Source organism: Cetorhinus maximus, chromosome 7 (genome assembly GCF_964194155.1).
Source record: "Cetorhinus maximus chromosome 7, sCetMax3.hap1.1, whole genome shotgun sequence".
Classification (NCBI taxonomy): domain Eukaryota; kingdom Metazoa; phylum Chordata; class Chondrichthyes; order Lamniformes; family Cetorhinidae; genus Cetorhinus; species Cetorhinus maximus.
Window position 1 is genome coordinate 82,627,584 of NC_135885.1, and position 26,861 is coordinate 82,654,444.

A 26,861-nucleotide genomic window follows, 5' to 3' on the forward strand; every position below is an offset into this window, starting at 1 on the left:
TAATGATCTCCCATCTTGTCCCTCAGTTCCTTGTAGTCTCACTCAATCTCATCTCAGTCAATCGTCTTTAGTTCCACATCAGCGACATGAACAAAAGCACATCCAACATGAGAATGACGGTTCAATGCACATGTAAACCTTGCATCTGAGGATCACGTTTGTGAGCTCATGAGAACTGTTCTTGCTAGATTAGTGATTACCCTGATGCTGTAGCACTGAAGTCTGTTTTTTGTGCATGTTGTAAGTCTCTATCATGAGCCACATCACAGTCCTTTCACCAGGTGCACTTTATAATGGCCATCATTTTATGACTGTGAGGTTTTTGCCTACAGTGTTAATCTGTAAACGCCTTTAAAGCTGAACATTACTCCTTCATTAGCTCCCACACTCCTCATGCATGACAATGTGCGATTGGGAATTTGTTTTAACTCGATGGCATTGAAATGTCTGCTAGGCAGGAGTGAGTGTGTGCTCATCGTGATGAAGCCAATGACCTCTGAGGATGCTGCTTTGCTCCTGAACACCTGCCTAGCGCTATCTGATAGAATCCCTGTTAGGTTACAGAATGCCAATCGATATCGATTTCATGACATGACTGTGCAATCAGTGCCTTAGGGCGGAATCATCCCAGATTTACACTAAATGCGGTAGCAGGTGGGAGAAAACAACATTTTACCTGCCGGCCACAATGGTGGATTTTTGCACTGTATGATCCCCTTCCCGGTGTGTGCTGCCTTATTAAGAATGCATTCACGGGAAACACGCTGGATCACTGGTGGGCAGGCTTGGATTTGCCTGCCATGTCATCACCTCAGCACTTCCTCGCTCCAGGCACCATATTTAAAGTGCACCAGATCGCATGCCTACTTCATGTCTTCAGGCCAGTGACAGATGGACCTGAAAGCAAAGAAGGCAGCAGCCCCCAAATTTAGTGATTCTTCTCTGGGGCGCTTGCTGGACTCAGTAGAAGGCCGCCGCGATGTTCTCTACCCCCACTCTGGCAGCAGGAGTTCTACCAGAGTCACCAATGCAGCCTGGGAGGCGGAGGCAGTGGCAGTCAGCACCACCGGAGCACAGAGGAGGTCAGCCATCCAGTGCAGGAAGAGGATGAATGATCTCATCCATTCCACCAGGGTAAGTCAACCACCTCATTACTCTTAACTCACACACTCACAAACTCATCACACATCCACAGGGATCTCACACCTGAAGGGACAACACCACAAACTCTCACTGACACCCTCACATTCCCATCAGATATTATATCTGGAACTTGCATCCTCATCCCGCCCATGGCTCCACTCACCCCACAAACATTCCATGCAGTGCCAAGCATCCTGCTCACAATCTCTCCATCGTGCAGGAGAAGCCTGCTCACAACAGCAGGAAGAGGTCTCAGACTGAAAGTGGAGTGGCCCACATTAGGCCCCTCACTCACTTTGAGGAGCATACCATCGTACTGACTGCTAAGGACGTGGACCATGCCTGTGGTGATGGTGATGTCGACGGAGAACACCCTCGTGAGGATCCTTCACCACATCATCCCTCTCTCAACGCAAATATGAGTGCTCTCTCTCACGCTTTTCACTCTGCTGCCGTGCATTAATTATCTGTACTTTAGTTCACAGGGAGCTCTGACAAGCAACTGACACCCTCAGCCAACCAATCCCTCAGTTCCATCCAGGTCCTCACCTCCAGTCAAGAGGATACCTCCTCTATTGGAGAGCTGAAAATAAGCAACCCGGAAGATCCATCACAGCGCTTACCCACACCCTCCACCAGCACAGAGACACACACATCGGTGGGACCTAGTTCTAGAGCAGGCTTGGGTTCACAATCTGGTGGTCACCACATGGACACGTGTCTGCAGCTGGAGGAGGCAGGTTCAGCCAAGATTCCCGGCACTCGGAAGACTGCTGAGGAATAGGCATTTGTGAGGTTCGAGTCAGATGACGAGCCTCTGGATTTGGCCTTTCAACTTATCGTGGAGAGTCAGCAGAAGGTGGGGGAGCATCACACAGAGCTGTTGGAAGTGGCACGTGAGTGGGAGCAGTGCGTCCGCCTGCTCTCTGATGAAGTTGTGCCCACATGTGTGCGCATGGAGGTCTCCATGGGAAGGATAGTGGATACCATGGAGACCCTGGACCAGCAGAACACGGAGATGTGTGCAAACCTGCACTCCATCACAGTAGCCATGGGTGAACTACTGCAGTGGCAACGCAAGAGGGAAATGCAGCACCCTGAGTCCCTCCAGGTGCTCCTTCTCCTCAAGCAATCAGATTGGGCCCTTGGGTGCCCAAAGGGAGGGGGAGTGGCAGCTGGACACCCCTGCGTTATCCACTCAGGAGTGTCAGAGGCTGTCCACTCCCTCCAAGTCCCCTTTGCCTGTGACCCCCTCAACATCATCCTCTGTCACTGCAGAGGGAGCAGCTGGCTCACAGTAAGACAGCCATAGCAAGCCAGGGCCTTCAAGGCCTCAGCTCTCCAGAGGATGCATGCCAAAGTTATCAGAGGCAACAGGGCCAACAGGCTGTCTCCACCCCTGCTGCGGATTCAGGATAGCACCTAGAAGAAGTGGTAGATCTAGAAAAGTTAATAAACTCTGATCACAAGTGGTTGCACGGGTGAACAAATTTTGTCACTTTATATTCTGAAAATATACTTACTTTCACTGAATAATGTGTAATGTTGTCTTTCAGCTTCATTTACAGGCTTCACGAACCCTCCTACTGCATCCCCCCAACAAGAAGTTCAACTGCACGCAGCCAGACCACAAGTGATACTGGAGGGAGAAGTGTGTGTGCGGCAGGGCCTTTCAGAGCCTTGTGCAGGCACTCTCCCACACACACGGATCCTTCATCAATCACACTCATCTTACTGTCCCGAGCATTTTCAATGCTGCCTGCTGGGGTTCTCTATCAGTTGTCCATCTGAGCTGACCTGCATCTCTGCCCACCCACAGATTGCACTCCCATGCAGTACCTGTGCACATCCAACATGAGGCTCCGCTCACTTTCGATTTCGACAACCAAGATCTTTGTTAAGTATCTTGTCAGCTCCCTCATCCTTTCCCCTCCCCCAGTCCCCCATGTCCTTTCCCCCATCACTGTCAACCCCCCTGGCATTACCTTCCTCCTCCCCACTGTCACCTACCAACCTGAACCCTTGTCTTTCTAGGATGTCCAGGTGAACGTGCACATTCCCTACCTTCCTGAAAATCCCACCCCAATCTACATTGACCTCCCTGACCCCCTCCTTCCCATCCCCAGGGTCCCTGTCTGCCTCCAAGTCTCCAACAACCACTCTCGCCATCCCTTCCACCACTACCAACGTACCTTTGCCCTCCCACCCTCCTGGCTCCTTCTTCTCTCTCTCATACTCACCATTCTCTCCTACCATGCCCGCCCTCGGTACACACCCAAGGAGGCAGTCATCGACTCCACAGACCCCCCACTTTGCACATCCGTCTGGACATCCCCCCTTACTGTCTCCTTCGCCCTTACTCCCTCCTCCCCTGCAAACACCTTCCGCTCTCAATTCTCCCCTCAGACAGCCTCCCCACTCTGGACTCTTTCCTTCCCCTGGACACCTTCCTCCCTCTGAACTCCCTCCTCCTGCCAGACACCTTCCACTCTCCAAAGTCTCTCCGTTACACTTTCCCCCCCATTTCTTCCCCACTTACACCTACCTCCCCACTGGTAACATTTTCCCTTCACTATATTCCACCTGGGATCTTAACATAGAAACATAGAAAATAAGAGCAGGAGTGGGTCATTCGGCCCTTCGAGCCTGCTCCACCATTCAATATTATCGTGGTTGATCCTCTATCTCAACGCCTGACTCCTGCACTCTCCCCATACTCCTTGATGCCTTTAGATTCCAAAAATCTATCTATTTCCTTCTTAAATATATTCAGTGACAGCATTCTGTGGTAGAGAATTCCACAGGTTCACCACCCTCTGAGTGAAGAATGTTTCTCCTTATCTCAGTCCTAAATGGTCTACCCCGTATCCTGAGAATGTGACCTCTTGTTTTAGATGCCTCCCAGCCAGAGCAAATATCATCCCTGCATCCAGTCTGTCCAGCCCTGTCAGAATTTTATATGTTTCAGGGATCTCCTCCCATTCTTCTAAACTCCAGTGAATACAGGCCTAGTCGGCCCAATCTCTCCTCATACGACAATCCTGCCATCCCAGGAATCAGTCTGGTGAACCTTCGCTTCACTCCCTCCATGACAAATATATCCTTTCTTAGGTAAGGAGACCAAAAGTGCACACAATACGCCAGGTGTGGTCTCACCAAGGCCCTGTAGAGCTGCAGTAAGACAATCTTGTTCCTGTACTCAAATCCTCTCGCAATGAAGGCCAACATACCATTTGCCTTCTTAACTGCTTGCTGCACCTGCATGCTTGCTTTCAATGATTAGTGTACAAGGACACACAGGTCCCCTTGTATATCAACATTTCCCAATCTATCACCATTTAAATAATACTCTGCCATTCTGTTTTTCCTACCAAAGTAGATAACTTCACAGTTATCCATGTTATACTGCATCTGCCATGTATTTGCCCACTCACTCAACTTGTCTAAGTCGCCTTGAAGCCTCTTAATGACCTCCCCACCAAGTTTTGTGTCATCAGCAAACTTGGAAATATTACATTTGGTTCCCCCATCCAAATCGTTGATACATATTGTGAATAGCTGGGGTCCAAGCACTGATCCCTGTGGTACCCCATTAGTCATTGCCTGCCACTCTGAAAAAGACCCATTTATTCCTATTCTTTGTTTCCTGTCTGCTAACCAATTCTCAATCCATGCCAATATATTACCCCTAATCCCATGCGCTTTAATTTTACACACTAACTTCTTATGTGGGACTTTATCAAAAGCTTCTGAAAATCCAAATGCACCACACTCACTGGTTCTCCCTTATCTATTCTGCTAGTTATGTCCTCAAAAAACTCCAGTAGCTTTGTCAAGCATGATTTCCCTTCATAAATCCTTACCTGGTCTGGCCTACATGTGACTCCAGGCCCACAGCGATGTGGTTGACTCTTAAATGCCCTCCAAACAAGGCAATTAGGGACGAGCAATAAATGCTGGCCTAGCCAGTGAAGCCTGCATCCCATGAATGAATAAATAAAAAAAATCCATGTTGACTTTGTCTAATCCCATTGATATTTTCTCAGTGTCCTGTTACCACATCCTTTATAATGGATGCTAACATTTTCCCTACTACTGATGTGAGGCTAACTGGTCTATAATTCGCTGTTTTCTCCCTTCCTCGTTTTTAAATAGTGAGGTTGCATTAGCCACCCTCCAATCTGCCAGGACTGTTCCAGAATCTACAGAATTTTGGAAGATGACAACCAACGCATCTGCTATTTCCATGGCCACCTCCTTTAGTACCCTGGGGTGTAGATTATCAGGCCCTGGGGGTTTATCAGCTTTCACTTGTCACTATGGGCACGTCTTCCATGTCATGCCATTGCAATGGCATCCTCATGTGGCTTTTCTGCATCCTTGTCTTCCTTGAAATCATTCCCTTCAACGTGCCCTTCCAAGGAGATGTGTAGCTCGTCCATGTGGTACCTCATCCCCCCCTATATAGCACTAGGTTGTGCAGGACGCAGCAAACAACGATGATGCAGGATACTGTCTGTGGTGAGTACTGCAGAACCCCACCTGATCAATCCAAGTATCTGAAACACATCTTTAAGAGGTCAATAGAGTGCTCTATTAAGGGCCTTGTGGCTGAATGTGTAGCACTGTATCTTTCCTCAGATGCACTCTGTGGACGACAAATGGGTGTCATTAGCCATATCTTCAGGGGGTAGCCCTTATCATTGAGGAGCCAACTCTCCATGCACTGAGGGCACTCAAAATCTGTGGCACCTACCAGTGACTCAAGGTGCAAGAGTCTTGGGAGCTTCCAGTTTACCTAGCACACACATGCATGATCTGCTTGGTATGATCGCAGATCCATTGGACGTTGAGAAAGTGAAATTCTTTTCTATTAATAAATCACACTGGCTGTTGCCAGGGAACTCTCAAGGCCACATGAAGTTGATGGCGCTCTGTACTTGCGGAAAGCTTGAGATCACAGTGAATCCCACAGCTCTGGCAGCCTGCCTTCCTTCAACCATGCTGAACTACATGTAATGGTGAGTTTTATTGAATAGGGCATTGGTCACCTCCCTTATGCATTTATATGTGGGAGATTGTCAGATTCTGCAGAGGTCCCCAGTGGAGCCCTGGAAGGATCTGCTGGCAAAAAAATTGAGGTAACCTTGACTGCTAGCAGCATTGGATGGCCTCCAAATCTGCGCAGCATCAAATCTTCCCAAAGAATGTGGCAAATTTGAGCCACCACATCCTTAGACAAGCGAAGACACCTGCGGCTTTTGCTCATTTCGAGGGATGGGATGCATCTTCTGTACAGCCTTGCTCAAGCCAAACATCTCCATGGATTTGGTCTCTCCTTGACAGCATCTGGGTCTTCCTAGGGCCCTGCTAGCTCTTGTTCCTCAGGTCGACGGTGTTCCCTGAACTGTGACAAACAGCAAAGGGCCCTTCTTTTCCTCACTTGCACCAAAGCTGTCAAGAAGGCAGCGTTGCCTGCAGCCTGCAATCTCCACTCCTCCTTGTATCTGTGAAGAATAGATCTGAGACATCATTGCATCTTCCTCTTGAGCACTCTCTCACCATCCCCAGCCAGGAAGCCAGCGTGAAGCTCTTGTCCTGACCTCAGTCTAGACAAGGCATCCTCAGGCCACCCCTTACAGCTGAAGCGCATCCCTGAAGGTTCACAGGTGGCTGAGCATTCCCCTCTGACATGACTGCGCATTAACAAAGAGGGTCTTGATCAGGCTGCATGCACCCATGTGCTATAACCCTTAGTCAGCTGTTGTCAGCTTGTCTCCACAGGCCTAGAACTAATGTCATGACTGTAACTGTTGTGCCCTGTAAGCCATGACCATTAAAATGAAAATATTGACACTTGTTGTACGCATGTGGCTTCTGCCCAGCAGTTGTAGCCCTTGATTGTTTGACCCTCCTTCCCTTTTTACATGCCTCTGTCAGGGATAGGTAGCCAATCAGACTAACTCAAATGTAGCCCCAAACATTAATGGATTGCAGCATGAATGTTGACCATGGGTAAAGGTGCAATACTCCTCCAGTGGGCATTTGACCCATGACAACAGTACTCAACTGAGCCTTGTTCTCCATGTCTTGAGCAGCTAATTATTAAGGTGCTCCTTCAATTGTCCCAAAATTGTAGTCACAAACTCCTCTCACATGCCTTGAGACCCCTTCCCTATCATTTCTTCACACTTGTTTTTCCAACTGCACTGTTACTGTCTAAAGGCGAAGATGGTGCTGCTAACTTTCATAACTGCCACCAACACCTTCCAACCTCCCCCCGTTACTCACCAACTTTCTCTCATCCTCCTCAAAAGTCACTGTCTCCTAATTCCCATCCATCCTGTAATTATTCAGCCACCCCACTATTACCCTTGACCCTGTCATTGTGCATGTCAATATCCCGGTTCTCCACCCCCATTCCCTTCAATGTTAATGGTGTTACGGACCGAGATGGGCGGATTGCGCAGTTAATTCTAGCCCCACTTCTCCACAGGTTGCAACAATAGTTCCTCCCACAAATAAATTTTTTTCAATAAATTCACCCACAAAACTGGCCAGTTGATTACCTTTGATGCTGTTATTCCCAGCATAAAAAGACTCTAATCAGGCTTCTTTCAGTGAACACAAAACAAAATAGATTTATTATAAAACAAAACTTATTTTTAAAAGCAAGTTAATAAACTGGTTAACATACAAGTTATAGTTTAGAAGTGTAACGGTTTTGCCCTTTTAAAAGCAGATATTTGAAGCCCCATAAAAACACACAAACAGACAACAGGACAAAACAAACACAGTCCCCTGCAGAGGCTGGGGTATGGGAAAGTTTATTTTAAAAGGATAAAATTCAAAAAAATTTCAACTCTGTTGATCTAACAGGTCACAATAGACCTGGAAGGTCTTTCAGACGGATTTGTTGGTGAAACTGTCCTTGATGACTCTTACTTACCACAACTTTGCAGACTTTCAAAATAAAGCAGATGAGTTATCCTGGTGAGATGTTTCTATGGAAGATTTAACACAAAGGTGGGGCAGAGAGAAGGAAAGAGAGAGTCTTTTTCCTGCAACCTGCTTCTAAGGCATCCACACACTCTCTGAGAATTTTAAAGACTAGGATGTTCAAAGAATACTTCCCTTGAGCAGATGTTTTTAACCAATCAGCAAGATTCTTTAGCCTGGCAACAGTGGTTCTTTGTTAACTTAGATAAACAAAGTATCTCTTCCCTCTCCAGGTGTTCCCTGCTGGACATCTATCTTGATCCGTGGTTTCTTGAAGAATGGCATACTCACAGCCCTGGATTAATATTGCAACCTTTGAAAAATAACTTAGGAGGAAGAATGTCCTTCAAATTTTTCAAAAACGGTTTCTCACAATGTTCCCATGCCATTTGTTGATCTCGCCCCTTCCTTTTCGAGGCCACCTGCACCCTCACTTCCAGAGACCACCCTTCCAATGAGAAGATACAATACTCGCCTATGACTCTGATTTTGCCGACATACTGAATCCAATTGTATCTCATCAATGTAACCGTGCCCTCTGCTTCCTAGTAGTATGATTCCAACCCCCAGGGCCAAATGCCTTCACTGACCAGCTCTACATGCCATTCTGTTCATGACCTCCACTGCCCAGAGAGGCTTACCCTGCCCAAGACCCGGACCAAGGCATGCTTGCCATGCAGAGCCCTCTAACATGGTACGGACAACTGCAGGACAACCTGCTCTCTCCCCCTGACCCCCAACCCGAACAGCTTGGCCTCAGCCCCAGAATAATCTGTTCAACATGCACCTAACAGCGTGGCCTCAACCCCAGGCCAGTCTTTGATTCTTCCTTGGACAGTCTTATAACTCTTGCCCCAGGACAGTCTTTCACTACTCCACTCTGCTCTTTTACCCTCCCCAGTCATGCCTCTATCTTTCCCCCTTCCCTCCTGTGTTCCATTAGCCCACTCCCAGTCATGCCTCGGTCTTCCCCCCTTCCCTCTAGTGTTGCCTCATGGGCACCAGCCTTGGCGCAGAATCAGAGAAGTGCTGAAATATCACAGCACTGCTGTTAGAGGTAGGCAAAAGCAGTGTCTGCATACCTCAAAGTTGTTTATGAAGTGAGTCTCACCAGGTGCACGCCACTTTTATGCAGCCATGAAAAAGACCATTCTAATTATCCACTGGCGGAGCACTTAATTTGGAGGGAGAAGGTGATTCCAGCGACTTGGCCTTTTAATGAGCATTCATGAGATACAAATTTTGTTAGGAATAATGATACAATGTTAAAGGGCATACAGGGACATAGAGCCTTGGGGATGTGTGTACATGAATTGTTGAAGGGAGCAGGTCAAGCTGAGAAGGCTGTCAAAGAAAAAGGGATCTTTGGTTTTATTACTAGATGACTAGAGTACAAAAGCAAAGACCTGCTAAACCTTTATAAAATAGTGGCTAGACCTCAGGTGCTGTATTGTGTTCAATTCTGAACACCACATTTAAGGAGGAATGTCAAGTCCTTGGAGAGGACAGAGGGGATTTACCAGAATGGTACCAGGGATTTCAGTTATGTGAAGAGACTGCAGAAGCTGGATTCTCCTCAGAACAGAATGATTTTGATAGGATTACTATGGAGAAACTGTTTTCAGCAGGAGAAGAGTCAGTTACTAGAGGGCATGTAATTGGCAAAGAACCAGAGGTGACATGAGGTGACTTTTGGTTTATGCAGCAAATTGTTATGTTCTGAAATGCACTGCCTGAAAGGATTGAAGAAGCAGATTCACTAGCAGCTATCAAAAGAGAATTGGCTAAGTACTTAAAGGGAATAAGTTTTACAGGATTATTTGCAAAGGGCAAGAAAATGAGATTAATTGGATAGCTATACCAAAGAACCAGCACAGGCAAGCTGGGCCAAATGGCCTCCTTCTGTACTATATTACGATCCCAGTTGATGTTAATACTGGACAAGTCAGATCCCAGAGTGAAACCTGGCTTGATAGATACTAACGTTTCTTTTTTGGCAACCATGGAGGCAAGTTACTAAACAATTCACAGGGGTCTACTGATGAACTTTTAATACAAAGAATAAAATATTTATTAAAACAAGAAAATTATATTATACCAGACAAAAAGGTTGGAAAGATCTCAGTGCAAACACAAGACAACGGTTAAAATTCCCACTATTCCTTTACCTCAGCAATATCTTTACAAACACATAAGCCAGTGAAGAGTTACCACTAGCTTGACACAAAGACTCCTCGCTTGGGACTGGCACAGTTGCAAATGGTTTTCATCCCGTGGATTCCTGAGCATTCACTTGATGCTTCTCACCCAACTCGTACCTCTCCCCGAGACATCCAAAAACCAATCTAAACTCACTGTTTCTTCAACTGCAGAGCAAACAAATGAGTTTCCTAAGCTCAGCCTTCCATAAAACTGCTAAACTGACCATTTTACTGAGTCCCATAACTAATTATTCAGTTAACAACATTCCCACTAGCCTTACAGGTTTTCTTCTCAGAGTTTCAGATCCCTGTCTTCTCTCTTTGATGCACAGGCTGAACACCCCCTCCACTCCTGTCTTTTCTGGGCCTGTGTCACTGGATTGCTGCTGATAGGCAACAGTAAAGGTTTTCTACATTGTGTTTTGTTTCTAGAAACACTGAACCTTCTATGCCTTTTAAACCATCTCTTTAACTTCCGGGGTTGTAAGACCTCAGTAAATATACAAACAAATCCAAAAGACTGACCTTTCATTCATAAGCCTATCCAGACATCCAGGCACCAAGGTTTATAAACAAAACAAAAATGAAACTGAAGCCATTTTTACCTTTCTTAACACACAAATATATATATATATTCAATGTAAAATTATACAATTTTCATAACAACTGTCCTTCATTAATTGTATCATTTTATAACGGAGACTAATTCATGTTAATGTTTCAGTTACATAATTCTTTATCAGAAATGGAAACAACAACTTGGAGAGGGAGGGATGGGGGAGATGTTAGTAACTGGGAAAGTTATATGATGGGCAACTGGGAGAGGAGGATGGAGGTTGAGGCAGCAATTGGGAAGAGAGAGTGAGGGTGAGCTATAACAATATGGTAGGTGGCATTCTTCCAGCTCAAAATATGTGCTTGAATGCCACCTGCCAGATGTGCATTTGATGCCTGTTTATGTCTGCGAAATAGCTCAAGTGTCAAAGAATTTCTAGCCATGCTTCCTTAACCCAACAAAAATGAAGCTTGCATTTTTGAATTCTGATCATAGTACTGTTTTTCTTCCTCCCATGCCACGTATCCATCTGCCTTTCTATATCTTAGGATCACATGTCCATTACAACCACCTGTTCACCTATCCAATCTGTTTCCTAAATGTTAATGCTAGCTGCATTTTGATCTTTTTTATTTCTTAAAAGAAGTTGACAAGCACAGTATGTGTTGCTATTATTTTATTGTTATATAGGTGTGGGTTAAATTGCTAAGCTATATGTGAATACTTCAATAATTATGCGGTTGTAAGCACTTGGATGCAATTAAATTACATCTTCCAAACAGCCATCCATTATTCTATGTGCAATGTATCAATTATTCCAGCAGAATTTCTGGTGATGGCTAGTGCTTATTGCATGTATGTAACATACATTTGGGCAATGATTCCCTGATATAGCAGCTACATTATAAATACAGACATAGGAACCTACAAAACTAGGGCTTGATTTTGCTGGAAAAATACTGGCACGTTAACAACTGCTGTTAGCAATGTGCAAATTAGCCAGCAATTGCAGTGAATTAGAAGATAGATACACCGCAGGTTGCGAATATTTAGAACTTGCTGGTTGATCAGTGCCACTCTGCTGTTTTCTTCACACAAACAGCATCTCATCTTTAGTCGTACATCAATTGCTCATTAAATTCACCATGGAAAGGTAAGTCTGGTAATTAACAATGTATGTACCTTTTTAATGATGTGATAATTGTTCATGCATTGTCAAGCAACCTCTCCTGTCTAGAAATCAAACAATAAACTGTGAAGACTCATCCCTTTGGGTGGTAAATTGTTGTTAGAAATTTTAAAAAGGTCAAATTTTAAATGTTCGCATTTCTTTCTTACATTTTTTCTCTCTTTTTTTTCTCACATTCCAACCAATCTTTTCTTCCCTCTCTTATTCCTCTTTCTGTAACTGATTTGTCTCTAATTTATCCTCCATCCCAGTCATTCCCCTGTTTCTTTCATAATCCTTAAATCTCATTGGTTAAGGAGATGCACTATTGGTACCACCATTTTCTGAATTGAAGAGTTTAAAATAAAGTCTAATTGACAGGGCACACTGGGAGATACAAACAGATACAATATGTTTCCTTAATTCAAAATTCTTTATTGGCAAACATGGATTTTTGAACTCAATTCTTTGTAATCATAGGGTCCAGTTACAAAGCTGAAATCACTTTATTTAAAAAATATATTTAAAGGGAACTCTATTAGTATATTTTGCTTTTAAACCCCAAGTTAAGCTCCGAATTAAAAAGACTTCAAAGTTCAAAAATGTTAAATAATTGAACACTAAATTAATTCTGCATGTGTATGTTTTTATAAAGTCCATTGTCATTCGCTCAGCAGAATATGACATGAGAATATTGGCCATAGTAAAGTGAGAAGAGAGATAAGAAGCCCCCCAAAAAGTAAGAAAAGCAACAACAGGAGAGTAAGAGAAGTGTTGAGAGCAGACACAGGATAATAAGAAAAGCAACTATAGGAGAGCATGAAAAGCAGTGGCAAGAAGTTGATATAAGCAGCAAATATGCATTGGAAAGCCTAGAAAGTGATGACAGAAACAGATGAGCGATGCAGTTGCAGGTAAGTCAAAAGAATAATCAACAGTGTGGGAAAGGTGGAGTGCCAACTCACTGTATTGCTGAGCTTGATGTAATAAAATCAAGTAATCAAGTCTTCTCTTTATCACTTTCCTGTTAATAAGGTTACTGCAACAAACAAATGTGAGTTTTCAGCATTATTTTCCACTCCAAGGGTAATACAATGTACGTAATCATTTACATAAGCACAAACAGTGCATTGATAGATTGGGCAGTTTGGTACTTATGATTTGATATGGAAAGCCAATGGCCTGGTTGTTGCAGTTGAAGCTGAATGGACAGCATTCACCATCCACTGTGCTGACAGCTGCCCAGAGAGTTTTTGTGAGCTTTTGAGCAGAGGCTTGCTGTCAACAGGTGTCTGAAACATCACACTGCCCTCTACAGGTGTTCTATGGAATTTGTGAGCAGAGCAAGCAACAGTGTGGCTCTTCAACCAATCAGACTGAGGAATCTTCATTGAGGCACACAGACTCTGAACCTGGAAGTATAGACTAGTAAGTGTAAATTAAATATAAATCGTGTACAGAAATCAAACTAAAGATTGGGAAAGAAAGATAGGATTAAGAGACAGATACAAGAGCCAGGAAAAAAAATAAAGAAAATATATCTTATAAATCTCCAACACTAATGAAATTCTGAAGGAATGAGGCTTCAAACTTCCAAAGTTAAATTTTCAGGACCAGGGAGGTTGTTTGGCAGTAATTATAATTGATCATTCTGTTAAAAGTTCACATGCCCTAACTTTATCTGGCATGTTTAGTGTAAAATTAGTGGGTAAATACTACAACTTCACAACCTTACATTTGTTTCAATCGCGAGTCTATGGGTGAGTTTTCATAGCGCAGCCTAGGGAGGAGTTGGATTACACAAATCACAACTTCCGGATTTCCATATTTAACCGAAAATTTGTATATGGTCTAAGTTTCTGCCAATTTATTCCATAATAATGATAAATACTATTAGTCTCATCGCAATTCTCAACATAAAATCCAATCAAGCAGTTTATTTTTCACAACATCCTGTCTGGATGAGTGGAACAGGGAAATGGGACCAAGTGGATAGCTTTTTCAGAGTCAGCACAATCATGATGGGCTTAGGGACTTCTTTCTATGTTGTAGAATTTGGAGATTTTATATAATTCACTATATTAATTAATCTAAATACCTGCATCATAAAGTATTTTTTCTGCTTTGTGAATGTTGAGTATCTCCACTAGAGAGGATACAAAAAGGTTTACAAGGATGTTAACTAGGAATGGAAAACTTTACCTTTGAAGAAAAATTGGGTAGCCCGAGATTGTTTTCTTTCGAACACAGGAAGCTGAGGGGAGATTTAATTGAGGTGCATAAAATTAAGAAGGACCTAGATTGAGTGGATCTATTTCCCTTGACAAGGAGGTCAATAACCAGGTGGCATAGATTTAAAGTAATTGTTAGAAGGATTAGAGATAAGTTGAATTTTTTTTGACCCTTAGGATAATGGGGGTCTGGAACTCACTACATGAAGGGCTTATCGCTTTTAAAAATTGCTTGGATATGTGCTTAAAGGACTATATGGATGAAGAACTGGAAAATGGTATTAGTACTTTTTTGACTAGCCACAGACACGATGGGCGAATGTCTTCCTTCTGTGCTGTAAATTTTCTATGCTGTATGCATACCTCATCTTTAAAAAAAATCATTTCATATATACTAATTTTTACAGTGTAAATACAATTGAGCTTTATAATTTGGGACGTTCAGTGGTCCTGAATGGTGCTATATAAAGGCAAATCTTTAGTAAATTATAAGCTGTTTTTTTTTTAAATTGGCAGTCATATTGCAGGAACCCTTGGTTTTTATTGCAGCTTTGTATTCTGTACATCATGGTTCAGCGTGGAGCATCTCTTCCATTGTGAATGACCCTCCTCTGTAATGTCACAGTGTAACACTGTACCATGTTGCTGTGTGTGACAGGCTGAGATCTCCGCCTCCTCCGAGCCGGGGAAGCTCATCCGGAAGCGCAGCCCATAGAAACAAACTCCAAGCCGGCACACGTGAAAGTGAAAGCCCGCCTGGGAGAGCCGAGGGAAGGAACATCAGTGTGTGAGAAGCAGCCGGGCTGAAGCTGCCTCTCTTGCCAAGCAGAGCCACACCCGTTCCATACCCTAACCCAGCAAATCAAACACTGTGTCTGTGCCGATCTCCGGACACTGCCTTGTGGGCATGAGCTTCGTACTTTAGCTGGGAAAACTTGGCACTTGATTTTGGTAGCGGCTGTAGGCGATGGCGATAACTCACGCTGCGGCCGAGTATGTGTTCTCGGATTTTCTGCTGAAGGAGCCGGGCGGCTGCAGACTCCGGGGAGTGAGACTGGAACTGGCCGTGGATAAGATGGTGACCCTGGTGTCGGCCGGCCTGCCTCTCCTCCTCATCTCTCTGGCCTTTGCTCAAGAAATCTCAGTGGGTAAGCGCGGGGTACTTACTCTTTCTGCCGTCACACCATCCCCGCGTGTAATAAGCAACACGCCACCCTGTCTGACCACACTGGGCTGTCTACTTGTCCAGAGCATTAAAAAAAATATATAATTCTTGTTGGATTTTCTACACCTTTAATCCTGCGGGGATGGTTTGTTTTGCTCCTCTGTGTAAAAGGTCGCTCAGCTTGTGCAGAAAGGCGGCAGACTGGACGTGTCGAAATTGGCAGCAACTCTGGGGCAAAGAGACTTCACCCAGGAGGTGACACCCTTCCAAATACAACCTACAACTATATAGCACCATTAACATAGCAAAACGCCCCAGGCACGTCGCAGGAGCATTAATCAAACAAAATTTGACATCTGGCCAATTTTTTTTTCATTCATTCATGGGATGAGGGCATCACTGGCTCAGCCAGTATTTATTGCCCATCCCTAATTGCCCTTGTCGCATTTAAGAGTCAGCCACATTGCTGTGGGTCTGAAGTCTCATGTAGGCCAGATCAGGTAAGGACGGCAGATTTCCTTCCCTAAAGGGCATTAGTGAACCAGATGGGTTTTTACAACATTCGACAATGGTTTTGTGGACTTTTAATTCCAGATTTAAAATTATTGAATTGAAATTCCACCATCTGCCATGGTGGGATTCAACCCCAGGGCCCCAGCGCATTACGCTGGGTCTCTAGATTACTAGTCCAGCGACAATACCACTACACCATCGCCTCCCACCCAGAAAGGTAGGTTTAGGAATATCTTAAATAGTTAGAGAGGTGGAGAAGTGTGGGGAAGGAATTCCAAAGCTTAGGACCTAGGAAGCTGACAATGGTGGAGTGATTAAAATCAGGGATCCTACAAGGTCAGAATTAAAGGAGTGCAGATACCTCTGAAGATTGTGGGGCTGGAGGAGATTTTAAAGATAGGAAGGGATTTGGAAACATGAGAATTTTAAAATCAAGATGTTACTTAATTGAGAACTGATGTAGGCCAGCAAGCACAAGAGTGATGGATGAAGAGCACTTGGTGCAAGTTTGGACATGGACAGCAGAGTTTTGGTGACCTCAAATTTACAGAGGTTTGGGGGAGTCGATTGTGGTAGGCCAGCTAATAGGCATTGGAAATATCATGTCTGGAGGTAGTAGAGTTATGAATGAGGGTTTCAGTAGCAGATGAGCTGAGTTAGTGGCAGATTTGGGGAATGATACAGAGTTTTGGGGGTTGGGGTGGGGGGTAGTGGTAGGGGGTAATTGTTGGGGATGAGGTCTGTAGTTGGAGTTGTGGGGCAATGAGGGCAGAAGTTGGGGGTGAGGGTGATAGTTGGAGTGGTGGGGGAGTGAGAAAGGGAGTTGGGGTGGTAGGGGAGAGGGCAAAGGCTGTGGGAGGTGTGTGCAGGGTTTGCAATGGTGGGCTGCAAGGGCAGGGGTTCAGCTGGTGGAGGGTGAGGATGGTTTGAGGGTGAGGTCAGTAGTTGGGCTAGTGTGGGAGGTGTTTGAGGTGGTGGGGGGGTGAGGGTAGGGGTTGCGGCGATGAGGTGAGTACAGTGGTGTGAGATGGGTTGTGGGAGTTAGGGTGGGGTAGGTAAGGTCATGGGGATTGAGGGTGAGGCAGCAGGATGTGGGGGATGGGGTTGAGGGTGCGGTCACAGGTTAGTTTTGATATATATATATATATATATATATATATTTATTATTGTATTCATGTGGGCACTGCTGGCAAGGCCAGCATTGTTGCCCTTGAACTGAGTGGCTTGCTAGACCATTTCAGGGTCAGCCACATTGCTGTGGATCTGGAGTAACATGTAGGCCAGCCAGGATAAAGACAGCAGATTTCCATCCCCAAAGGGCCTTAGTGAACCAGATTGGTTTTTATGACCATCAGTGATAGTTCCATGGTTACCATTACTGAGACTAGCTTTTACTGAATTAAGTTTAAATTCTACCAGCAGCAGTGGCAGTACTTGAACCTGTGTCCCCAGAGCTGGGAACCCTAATTAGACTGGGTCTCTAGATTACCAGTCTGGTGACATTACCACTACTCTACTGTCTCTCCATATACCTAATGAAGTATGCCAGTCATCTAGATTTTCTCTACTTCCCCTCCACAGTGGACACCAGAAGCAAAGTGGCCATTGATTAAAAATTTGTCTGCTAGTGGTGTAAATAAACTTGTATAAAACACTGGATTGGCTTCAACTGGAGTATTGCATCCAGTCTGGGCACCACAATTTAGGAAGGATGTGAATGCACTAGAGAGAGTGCCGAGATGATTCAAGAGAATGGTTCCAGGAATGAGGAATTTCAATTACATAGATAGGTAGATTGGAGAAGTTGGGACTGTTTTCCTTGGAGAAGCAAAGGTTGAGAGGAGATTCGATAGAGGCATACAAAATAATGAGGGGTCTGGACAGGAAGAAACTGTTCCCGTTGGTGGAAGGAGTGAGAATGAGGGGCACAGATTTAAGGTAATTGGCAAAAGAAGCAATGGAAACATTAAAAGCTTTTTCACACAGTGAGTGGTTAGGTTCTGGAATGCACTGCTTGAGTGTGTGGTGGAGGTAGGTTCAATTGAGACTTTCAAGACGGAATTGGATTATTATCTGAAAAGGGAGAATGTGCACAGCTACGGGGAGAAGGCGAGGAGTGGCACCAGATGCATTGTTCATTTGCAAAGCTGGTGCAGACATGATGGGCTGAATGGCCTCCTGTGCTGTAACAATTCTGTGATTTCCATAATTAGTGACAGAAGAAAATGCTTGTTTTGTCCAATACCTGGTAGAAGTGCTTTCAGGTAAAACACCTAATCTCACTAGGGAATTAAATTTCTTCTTCAGTGGCCCATGTATGCTGGGAGAACATATAGGAATTCGGGCATGCGCCTCTACAATTTTAATGCCTTTTGAGAGCTGCTTGCCTCCGTTTCCGACGTGCACTCCCAGCACATGAAACTCTGCACCCAGAGTACCTCGGATTAAAATTTATACTTAAAACTGAACTTGAAACATCAGAGGCTACACACAGATTTATTTCTTAGCCACTCTTAACTAATGATTTTAAAATGTAAACAATAAGATTGATTGGTGCTGGTCTCAGCACAACACTTGAAGTGCATTATAGAGCGTTCACCATGAAAATGTTGCCAGCACCTCGCGTGATTCCACACTGTCATCTTAAAATAATTTTATACACGCCTTGATTAAATACTGAAAATTAACTTCATGTGTGGGAAGATTATCTGGTGAGCCAACAGCTCTTCAAGGGTTAAGTGTGATGATGCCTTACCAATGTTATAGGTTGACTGGAAGTCTTGAAAGTTAGCTGCAGTAAAAGCTTGACAATTGCCACAATGAATGGAAAATTTTATGGGCCCAGCTGAACTACGCACACATTTTTAATGTGCTCCATGCAGGGTGTGCAAATTCATAATAGTCCTGAATATGTCCCTTTAGTGTTAATCTCCTAGCCTTCTTGCTGCATCTTGTTAACCTTTCTTCCGTATCTATCTATTCCGGAACTAACTGCTTTTGATTTTCCTGCAGCTTCTATACAATTTGCATATCAAAGGAATTTATTACATGAAATCAATTGTTTCAATTTGCCCAGGACTGCTTCACAGTAGATAGTTTATATGTAAGTCTTTTCAGCACAAACATTTTAATGTACATTTGCATTCCCACCTATCTCTGTATTCTATATTCTGTTTAGATTACAGAATTGTCATTGGAAATGGTTCTGCAAAATGGCTGGATTAATTCACCCCATTTGCAGAATGAGGCAGATTGAGCGCTGGCAGCAACCTTGTTTAAAAGATAAAATCTCCATTTGCATAAGATTTTGCAAATATCGAATTGCAGCATTGCCTGCAAAACCAGGACTAATAATACAGGCTATTGGACTGCTTCACTTTAAACTTCTTTGTGTGCACAGGTGATGGGTAAAACATATAAGAAATTTGAACATCAGTATATCAGAACTACTCCGCTATTAGAGCCGTGTTCTTGCCACTCTAGCACTGATTTGATTCCGTAGTATGTTTTTTGTGATATGTCAAAGTTACAACCCAATGCAGTCTTAATATTTCAGAATAAATCAACTGGAAGAATATTTCTTGCTGAAGTGTGGTTTGCTTCTTATAATTTCTAAATAATAATCTGTCAGAAAGAGTGACAAGAACTGTCTTAATGCATGTGAATGTGCTACTCCAGTATGATGTGAAGAGTACAAGTTGAATCTATAAACAAGCAGGACTAGTTGCATGTCAGTTTGTACTTCAATCTGGCCTGTTACATAATGGTATGGAGGATAACCAGGGATAATTGTGTCCTTCCAGTTGAATGTGGAGCTGTGATCATAAAAGGTAGTGGAGTCTGAGCAAAATAAAAATGAAAATGTAATTTTGAGAGATAAGACTATTTACAGATTTTTAAGTGACCCTCTCCAGAAAATGACATTTAGCTATTTTTGTAAATTGGCAGTTTAAAAATAATGTTCATTACAAATACTTTCTCCTTCTGCAAATACCTTCTTAATCAAAACACTACATGGGGAAAAGTTTTGCAGACCCTTACCTGTGGGTTTTCAGGCCCACTCCAGACCTGCTTGAAATTTGAAAGGGATGCAGGCCTAGTGTGACCTGCCCACCCTCGCCCCAATTGAGACCCTTCAGAGGTTGCAATTTGAGGTCGGCAGGAGTTCAAGTAGGTTACCTGCTCAGGTCGTGGGTGGGAAAGTGTGCATCTCCCCGACTGAGGGCCCTACTCCCACAGTCTGGTTGCCCCATGTGCTCCCTCACCCCTGGCCTTTCCAACCCGATCCCTCTTGCCCCCACACCCCTCCCGGGGCCTCCCCTCCGTTCCCCACCGTGAGACTCCTGCAATCCCCTGCTCCTGGGGCTCCTGGCACTTCGAATCTGAGGTTAGCTGTAGTCCCAGCAGTGACCACCGCTCTAGTTGTGCTGCTGTCCAACTTAGACCTATAAAGCTGCAAAATGCCACATGCAAGAAGCCAGCCTTGCATGTACCTTCTGTGTTTACATCACCTCCGGCACTGCTTCTCTTATCTCTTTCTGTCCTGGTTCCCCATAGCTAGTTTCAAAACTACTTTATGGCTTTTATGGACAGGGTTGGGAGGGAACTGAAACCTTTGTATCCTTTCCCTTACTCTCCGTAATCAGTGTGGTTTTGGAAAGAAGGATGGGTGTGTTTCTCAGCCCCTGGAGTATGTGATAAATTTAAATAATGGCAGTAAGCTTTTTGTGGGTTTAAATAAAGAGGATTATTTATTCACGCATTCACCCTGAAAGTCTAAACACTATATTACTCATGCACACACAGACCCAAGAAAGATGCAGTTCAAGGGGTAGTGCATTTTTACAAGCTGTAGTTCACCAGTTTGGCTCATTGTAGGAAAAACAGTCGTTGTGGGCCCATTGAAGGCAGCGTTTTCACTCCTCAAGGTACTTTAGGTGGGTTCAATAGCTGGAGTCATATATCAGGATTACTGCAGTATTTCCATGGAGAGATGGATGTTTGGCAGGTTATGAAGTGAGTCACTTGTTATTCTTTATCTTGCCAGAAGGTCAAGTTGCTTACAGGTGGCTTAGGAATAGGAATCAGGGTAGGAGATTTTTAAGATGTAGCAGTCTCCAGGTTTAAAAAAGCATTGGTGTTACTGCCTTGTTCTGCAGCTGGTATTCTGCAGTGAGTATTCTTTGCAGACTGAACAGTTTCTCTCTGGTTCTTGGGATAATAGACTTGTTGTCTGCAGCTGGTTTCAGTCACAGGATGGCAAGTTTCAGTGCCTTCCACTGTACATTTAATGGGTTGGAGCCATGGGGGAACAATTGACAATCCATCAACATACCAGCTACTATTAGCTCACTGGAAGACCTTATTTGATATTCCATCCTCACAGTTCCGACACGTCTGGCAATCATTGTTTGTTAGACCTCTTCCATTGAGTTGATAAGGATGGTCCTTTTGCACCTGAGAAACCCATTGAGTTGTTAAGGATGGTCCTTTTGCACCTGAGAAACCCATTGAGTTGATAAGGATGGTCCTTTTGCACCTGAGAAACCCATTGCATTTGAGAACTTTTCAGAGACATGTTCAGGCATGAGTTAATGATTTGTCTGTGCAGAAATTGCACAAATCGCCTAGCCCTTGGCAGCCATCTTAGCCACCTTATTAGTATCCATTTTTAAATAGAAGACAGTTCCAGAAAATTATACACTGAGTGCAGTCCAAATCTAACATTAACAATAGGACATGTCTTCACTGGGCATGACAATATGACAATAACACACCATCATTTACATTCAAGCTTACTCTCCGGCAAGGCCCTCTGTTCTGATTTGACTGTTAGAAGTTTTTTTATGCTTAGTGCTGTTCATAAACCCCATTAATCAGCTGCTTATAATGGCTATCCAGTTGAACCATTGTAATTTCTTATTGGACTGTTGAACAGTGGGATGATTCATTAAGGTAACTCCTATTTCCAAACACTAGTTCACTTTTATAGTCCAGCAAGCAATTAATTAAACAAGGTTAACTGAAAATCCGATTGAAGCTTTGAAGTTTAGTTATTTATTTTAAGTATCTATCCAGTTGCTCTCTGAATATTGCAGAGGCCTCATCTGACTCGTTTAGATACCATGACCTAAGAGTAATTATTCCTAGAGTAATTGTTTCTAGAGAGATGAAGCATACAACACCAACCTAACCTGCCACCCTTTCCATAAATTTATTCTAAGTCAATTTCTAATTTCTAACAATTGCTCATGGTTTAATCATTTTCTGCATCAAGCCTCTAGTTTTAGTTTTTTATAATTTTCAGTGTGCTGAAATCGTCTTTTCTGTTCTTCCGTAACAGGCACCCAAATTAGTTGCTTTTCCCCGAGTTCTTTTTCTTGGCGACAGGCAGCTTATGTTGATGCCTACTGCTGGGCCTCGCTACATCGGCCTTTACCGAAACATGATGCTGAAAGAATACCATTGTGGCTTCATAAGGTAAAATCAGTTTCACAAAGCTTTCCCCTTTATTTTATTTCTATTTTTCTATTATTTCATAATAGCTGTTGCAAACACACTACGTACCATAAGAGTCTTGACGAGAAACCCTAATAAAATGGGGAGGATTTTCCCCTTGTTGGGCAGGCCTGGGATTGGCTGCGCAATGGACTGCTGCCCGCGATCGGGCCCTGACTGCGATTTCACACTGGCTGGCCAATTAACTCAGCGCTGCCTGGGTTGGCGGTGGGGAGAAGGGCGAGCGCGGAAGTCAGTGCATGCACGCGGATGCGCTCACTGAAATCTCCCTGAAGGCACAGAGCTGCCTCAGGGAGCGGAAGATTTTCCACATTAAACATAAAGTTTTTTAAAAAAAAGGAAAACCTGTCCCCTCATGTGAGTCTGCCACATGAGCAGGGACATGTTGAAAATGAGTTCTGAAAACTTTTATTTTATTTTTAATTAACATCGGAAACCTCATCCCACCCATGGATGATGTTTCCTCAAAAATCCAAAGGCCGCTTGGTCTATTCGCCCACCTGCCAACCCGTAATGTTGGGTGGGGAGGGAAAAATTCAATTTAATTAATTTATTAATGGGCTTAATGGCCCTCTTAATTGTCGGCGGGCGCGCTGCTGACTCCCGCACGCGCCCACCGATCAAAATATCGCATGATGATGCCAGGACGCTCGCCCAACGTCATCGCGCACTATTTCATGCTCGTGCGTGTCAGGCATGTACCCACATGCCGAGGTGAAAATTTAGCCCTATTAGCCTTTTGAAAAGACGCTTTCATTTAGTGAGTGAAATGTGCACTCCAAGTATTTGCAAGAAGTGCAGTACGATATCAAACTAGCAGTTTATATTGGATTGCCATATTTTATTTTCAAAGGGGTTTCTGACTTAATGTTAATTCAAGAGTTAAATTTCACAATCTCTAGTATGGACTGGGGACATAAAAGTCGAGCGTGTGAAAGGCCAGTCAGCCCATCAAAGCTTATCCATCTATTACTTGGCACGTCATAACATTCAAGGCTATGGGCCAAGTGCTGGTAAATGTGATTAGGTAGGTAGTTCAGGTGTTTCTCACGTGTCGGTGCAGACTCGATGGGCCGAAGGGCCTCTTCTGCACCGTGATTCTGTGATTACTCCTATTCCAGCATCCAGCTACATTTTGAACACTGCTCATGATCTTAGGATTGATGTTCCTGACCTTTGCCCTCAGGAATATCCATTTCCTTGAACAGGAATGTCAGGAAACCAGTTGGTACACTTTTTGCTAAGTGTCTGCAACCTTTTCCATTGCCCTGGGATTTTAGGGGTGTTGCTTGAGTTTGTAATTGATGAAAGCTCAACAATCGCAGTCTGATCAGTCATAAAGGGTGTTCTTGGCCTCTACTTCACTTACTGCCATAAGACTCCATTACATACTACCAATCCCTTACACCCACTGATCACAGGAACCTAGGAGGTACTTGGGGAGGCAGGCTGAGGATCAGTGGTAAGTGGCCATTTAGCATTTTTAACCTCTGCCCCTTTCCCAGGGTTATTGACAAGTATAAAAGTAAAACACTGCGACTGCTGGAAACCTTGAAATAAAAACAGAAAATGCAGGAAATTTTCAGCGGGTCAGGCAGGCAGAGCCTTTGGAGCGAGAAATAGAATTAACAAGCTGAATTTTAACCTGTAAAAACAGGCTGCTTTGGGCTGGGTGGGGATTTTAAAGTCTCAGAAATCTGTTTCCTGAAACAAACCTACATCTAACCCATGCTTTCCTGGCTTTAACTGAATTCGGAAGTTGGGTAGCAGCCAGCCTGATCCAAAGATGTGGACTGGAACTTTAAATGTTACGAGGCTGCCAGCCTCATTGTCATGCAGGTTTTAAGATATAACAGTTGTTGGTTAGCATTTCCAAGCACTGGGTAACCAGCCAGCTTTATCAAGGTGAGGACTTGGTGGTACCTTCACACCTACCTCGGTGATTGAGATCCAACTCCCCCGACAACAAACTTTCCTCTGAGCCCTTTGATCCCACCTCAAGGCCTCCAACTGCTTCATCTCCCCGCACGCTCCCCTCTACCCAAATCCCATCAGGAGGTCTTCAACCTTCCCCCTACACCTCCCTCAAACCCCCTTCCCACCCCCAGTTCCCAACACTGACTTCCCTCCTGCTGCGGCCGTCACTGACCAGCTCACTGCCTGACTGGAGGCTCAGCTATTGACCAGGCTGGACCTCAGGGTGGGGAACAGATCAGTGATGTTCCTGACATGCTGTTGTTTTAAAGCTACACAGCATTTGGGGAAATCCCACATTGTGGGTTCCCTGCGACTTTCTGACTGACTCATTCCCTGCGACACTCTCCCCACTGTTTAAGGCCAATGATCTTCCATTGGATCCCCAGTTCTGATGAAAGGTCATCAGTCTAAATCGTAACTCTGTTTCTCTCTCCACCAATGTGAGAAGTCAATTCGATCTTCTGGCTGCAGGTGAAGACTAGCAGCTGAGTTGCCCCAGCTGTGGTGACCCGGTGCATAGCTGTAAGACTGAGAGGCCTGTAGCTGTGCTTCAATCCCGGCCCTTTCTCTCTGCACCAGGCCATGCTCGGGAGAACAAGGGTGCTCTGGCTCCTGACAATGGCCCAGGACAGGAAACCTGGGCACTCCTTGACCTGGCTAAACTCCGCATGCTTTGAGGAGGATTTTCCCCTTGTCGGGCAGGCGTGACGGGTGGGCCCGGGAGCGGCCGCGCAACGGTCCGCCATCCGCGATCGGGCCCTGGCCGCGAATCGCACGCTGAAATGCTCAGCACTGCCTGGGTGGGGTGGGGAGGCGGGTGAGTGCAGAAGTCAGCGCATGCGTGTGGGTGCGCTCAGTGAAAGCCCCCTGAAAGCGCAGAGCTGCCTCATGGAGCTGAAGATTTTTAACATGAGAAATAAAGAATGGAAAAATAAGGAAAACATGTCCCCTCATGTGAGCAGGGACATGTTAAAAATGAGTTTTAAAAGTTGTTTTTTTGATCACTGGTCGAAACCTCATCCCTCCCGTGGATGAATCTTCACAAAAAATGCAAAGGCCGCTTGGCCTATTCACCCGCCCGCCAACCGAACAGTTGGATGGGCAGTGAAAAATTCGACTTAATTAATTGATTAAGGGCTTTAATAGGCCTTTTAATTGTCGGCGGGCGCACTGCCGCCTCTCGTGTACGCCCGCCGAGCGAAATATCGCAAGAGTGCACAGTGCCATCAGGACATTCGCCCAACGTCATCATGCACTATTTTACTCCCATTCAGGTCTGGCGCACGCCTGCCCGAAGATGGAAATATTCTGCCCTTTGGGTGTGTTGCTCCTGTCCCATATCAGGGCAGAGTGGAGCAGGAAAATCTTCCCTTTTTTCTTTCTATTACTTTGCATGGAAGATTATTCCATATATTTATCATTCTTTGAATAAAGAATACCTTACATTTTACCAGTTTAAAAAAAAATGTATTTTAGATCTTCCCTTGCCTAACTTGAACTGACATTCTGTAATTACCTTGTGCATACCATTTATTATTTTATACACTTTGACAAAATTCTGCTTTAATCTTCATTCTCAAGTGAGATTTCTCAGTTGGGCCACAATCTCACCGTCAGCCCCAGTTCCAGGTTGGGAACCCAGAAATGGCTGTGGCAAGATGTTGATCACGATCTTCCCGGAGGAATTAAGAAGCTGTCGCAGAAGCTCCATCCAAATCAATGGGTAGACCTTGGAAGTGGGAAGCCCGAAGGAGGGTCTACAGTGATGCCCGGTCAACAGCCCCATGAGTAGAGGGGGGCACTGCTGAGGCAGGCAGAATACCGTGAGGGGGCTTGAAAATGGAGTGCTCTCTTCAGTGTTAGGAAAAATTAAAAATCACACATGGCCACAGCTGTCGTCCATCGGTGTGGACATGGATGCACAGGATGGCTTGCAGCAGCAGCTGTGGCTGTCATATCCCAATGGACCCATGCTGGGGTGATAGATTGGTCTGCCACCGGACGGCTGTCTCCAGTTACCAGTTGGGTTCCGGCCTCAGACCCTGACAACACCATCAACTTTCTCCTAATTAGCCCTCCCATAGGCCTAACTGGCTACTTATCACTGCAGGGTGGGTAGCCTCTGCCGCATTGACCCCACTTCCAGCAGGAACACTTGGAGGCAGGAGGATACGCTGTTTCGTAACTTTGCTTGGCGGGACTGGAAAAATTAAGCCCCTAAACTCTGATTTTCTCATGGCTTTTTCATTTAAATTTGGGATGATTCTTGCTTTTCTCTACACCATCTCCAATGTCTGTATGGTTTTTTTCTGGTTTGGTGACCAGAATTGAATGCAATACGATCGGTGCTTTGTAAAGCCTCAACATAATGGCTGGAGGCTTGGCCACT

General features: G+C 44.5%; 1 protein-coding gene across 5 annotated transcripts in view; it reads left to right on the top strand.

The window, feature by feature from the left end:
- Positions 1-11,802: 11,802 nt before the first annotated feature.
- The window catches only part of panx1a (pannexin 1a), a 48,979-nt gene continuing 33,920 nt past the window's right edge, over positions 11,803-26,861 (top strand). For 3 of the 5 annotated variants that reach the window (XR_013577128.1, XM_078545771.1, XM_078545773.1), the window contains exons 1-3: positions 11,803-12,052; positions 14,957-15,446; positions 22,320-22,456. Coding sequence is in view for 4 of the 5 variants with exons in the window: in XM_078545771.1 (XP_078401897.1) it covers positions 15,266-15,446; positions 22,320-22,456 (318 nt within the window). In the remaining variant the exon portion in view is untranslated. Of the gene's footprint in view, positions 12,053-14,480; positions 14,577-14,850; positions 15,447-22,319; positions 22,457-26,861 lie in introns of those variants that run through there. The other 2 variants (XM_078545774.1, XM_078545772.1) reach the window with 2 other exon arrangements.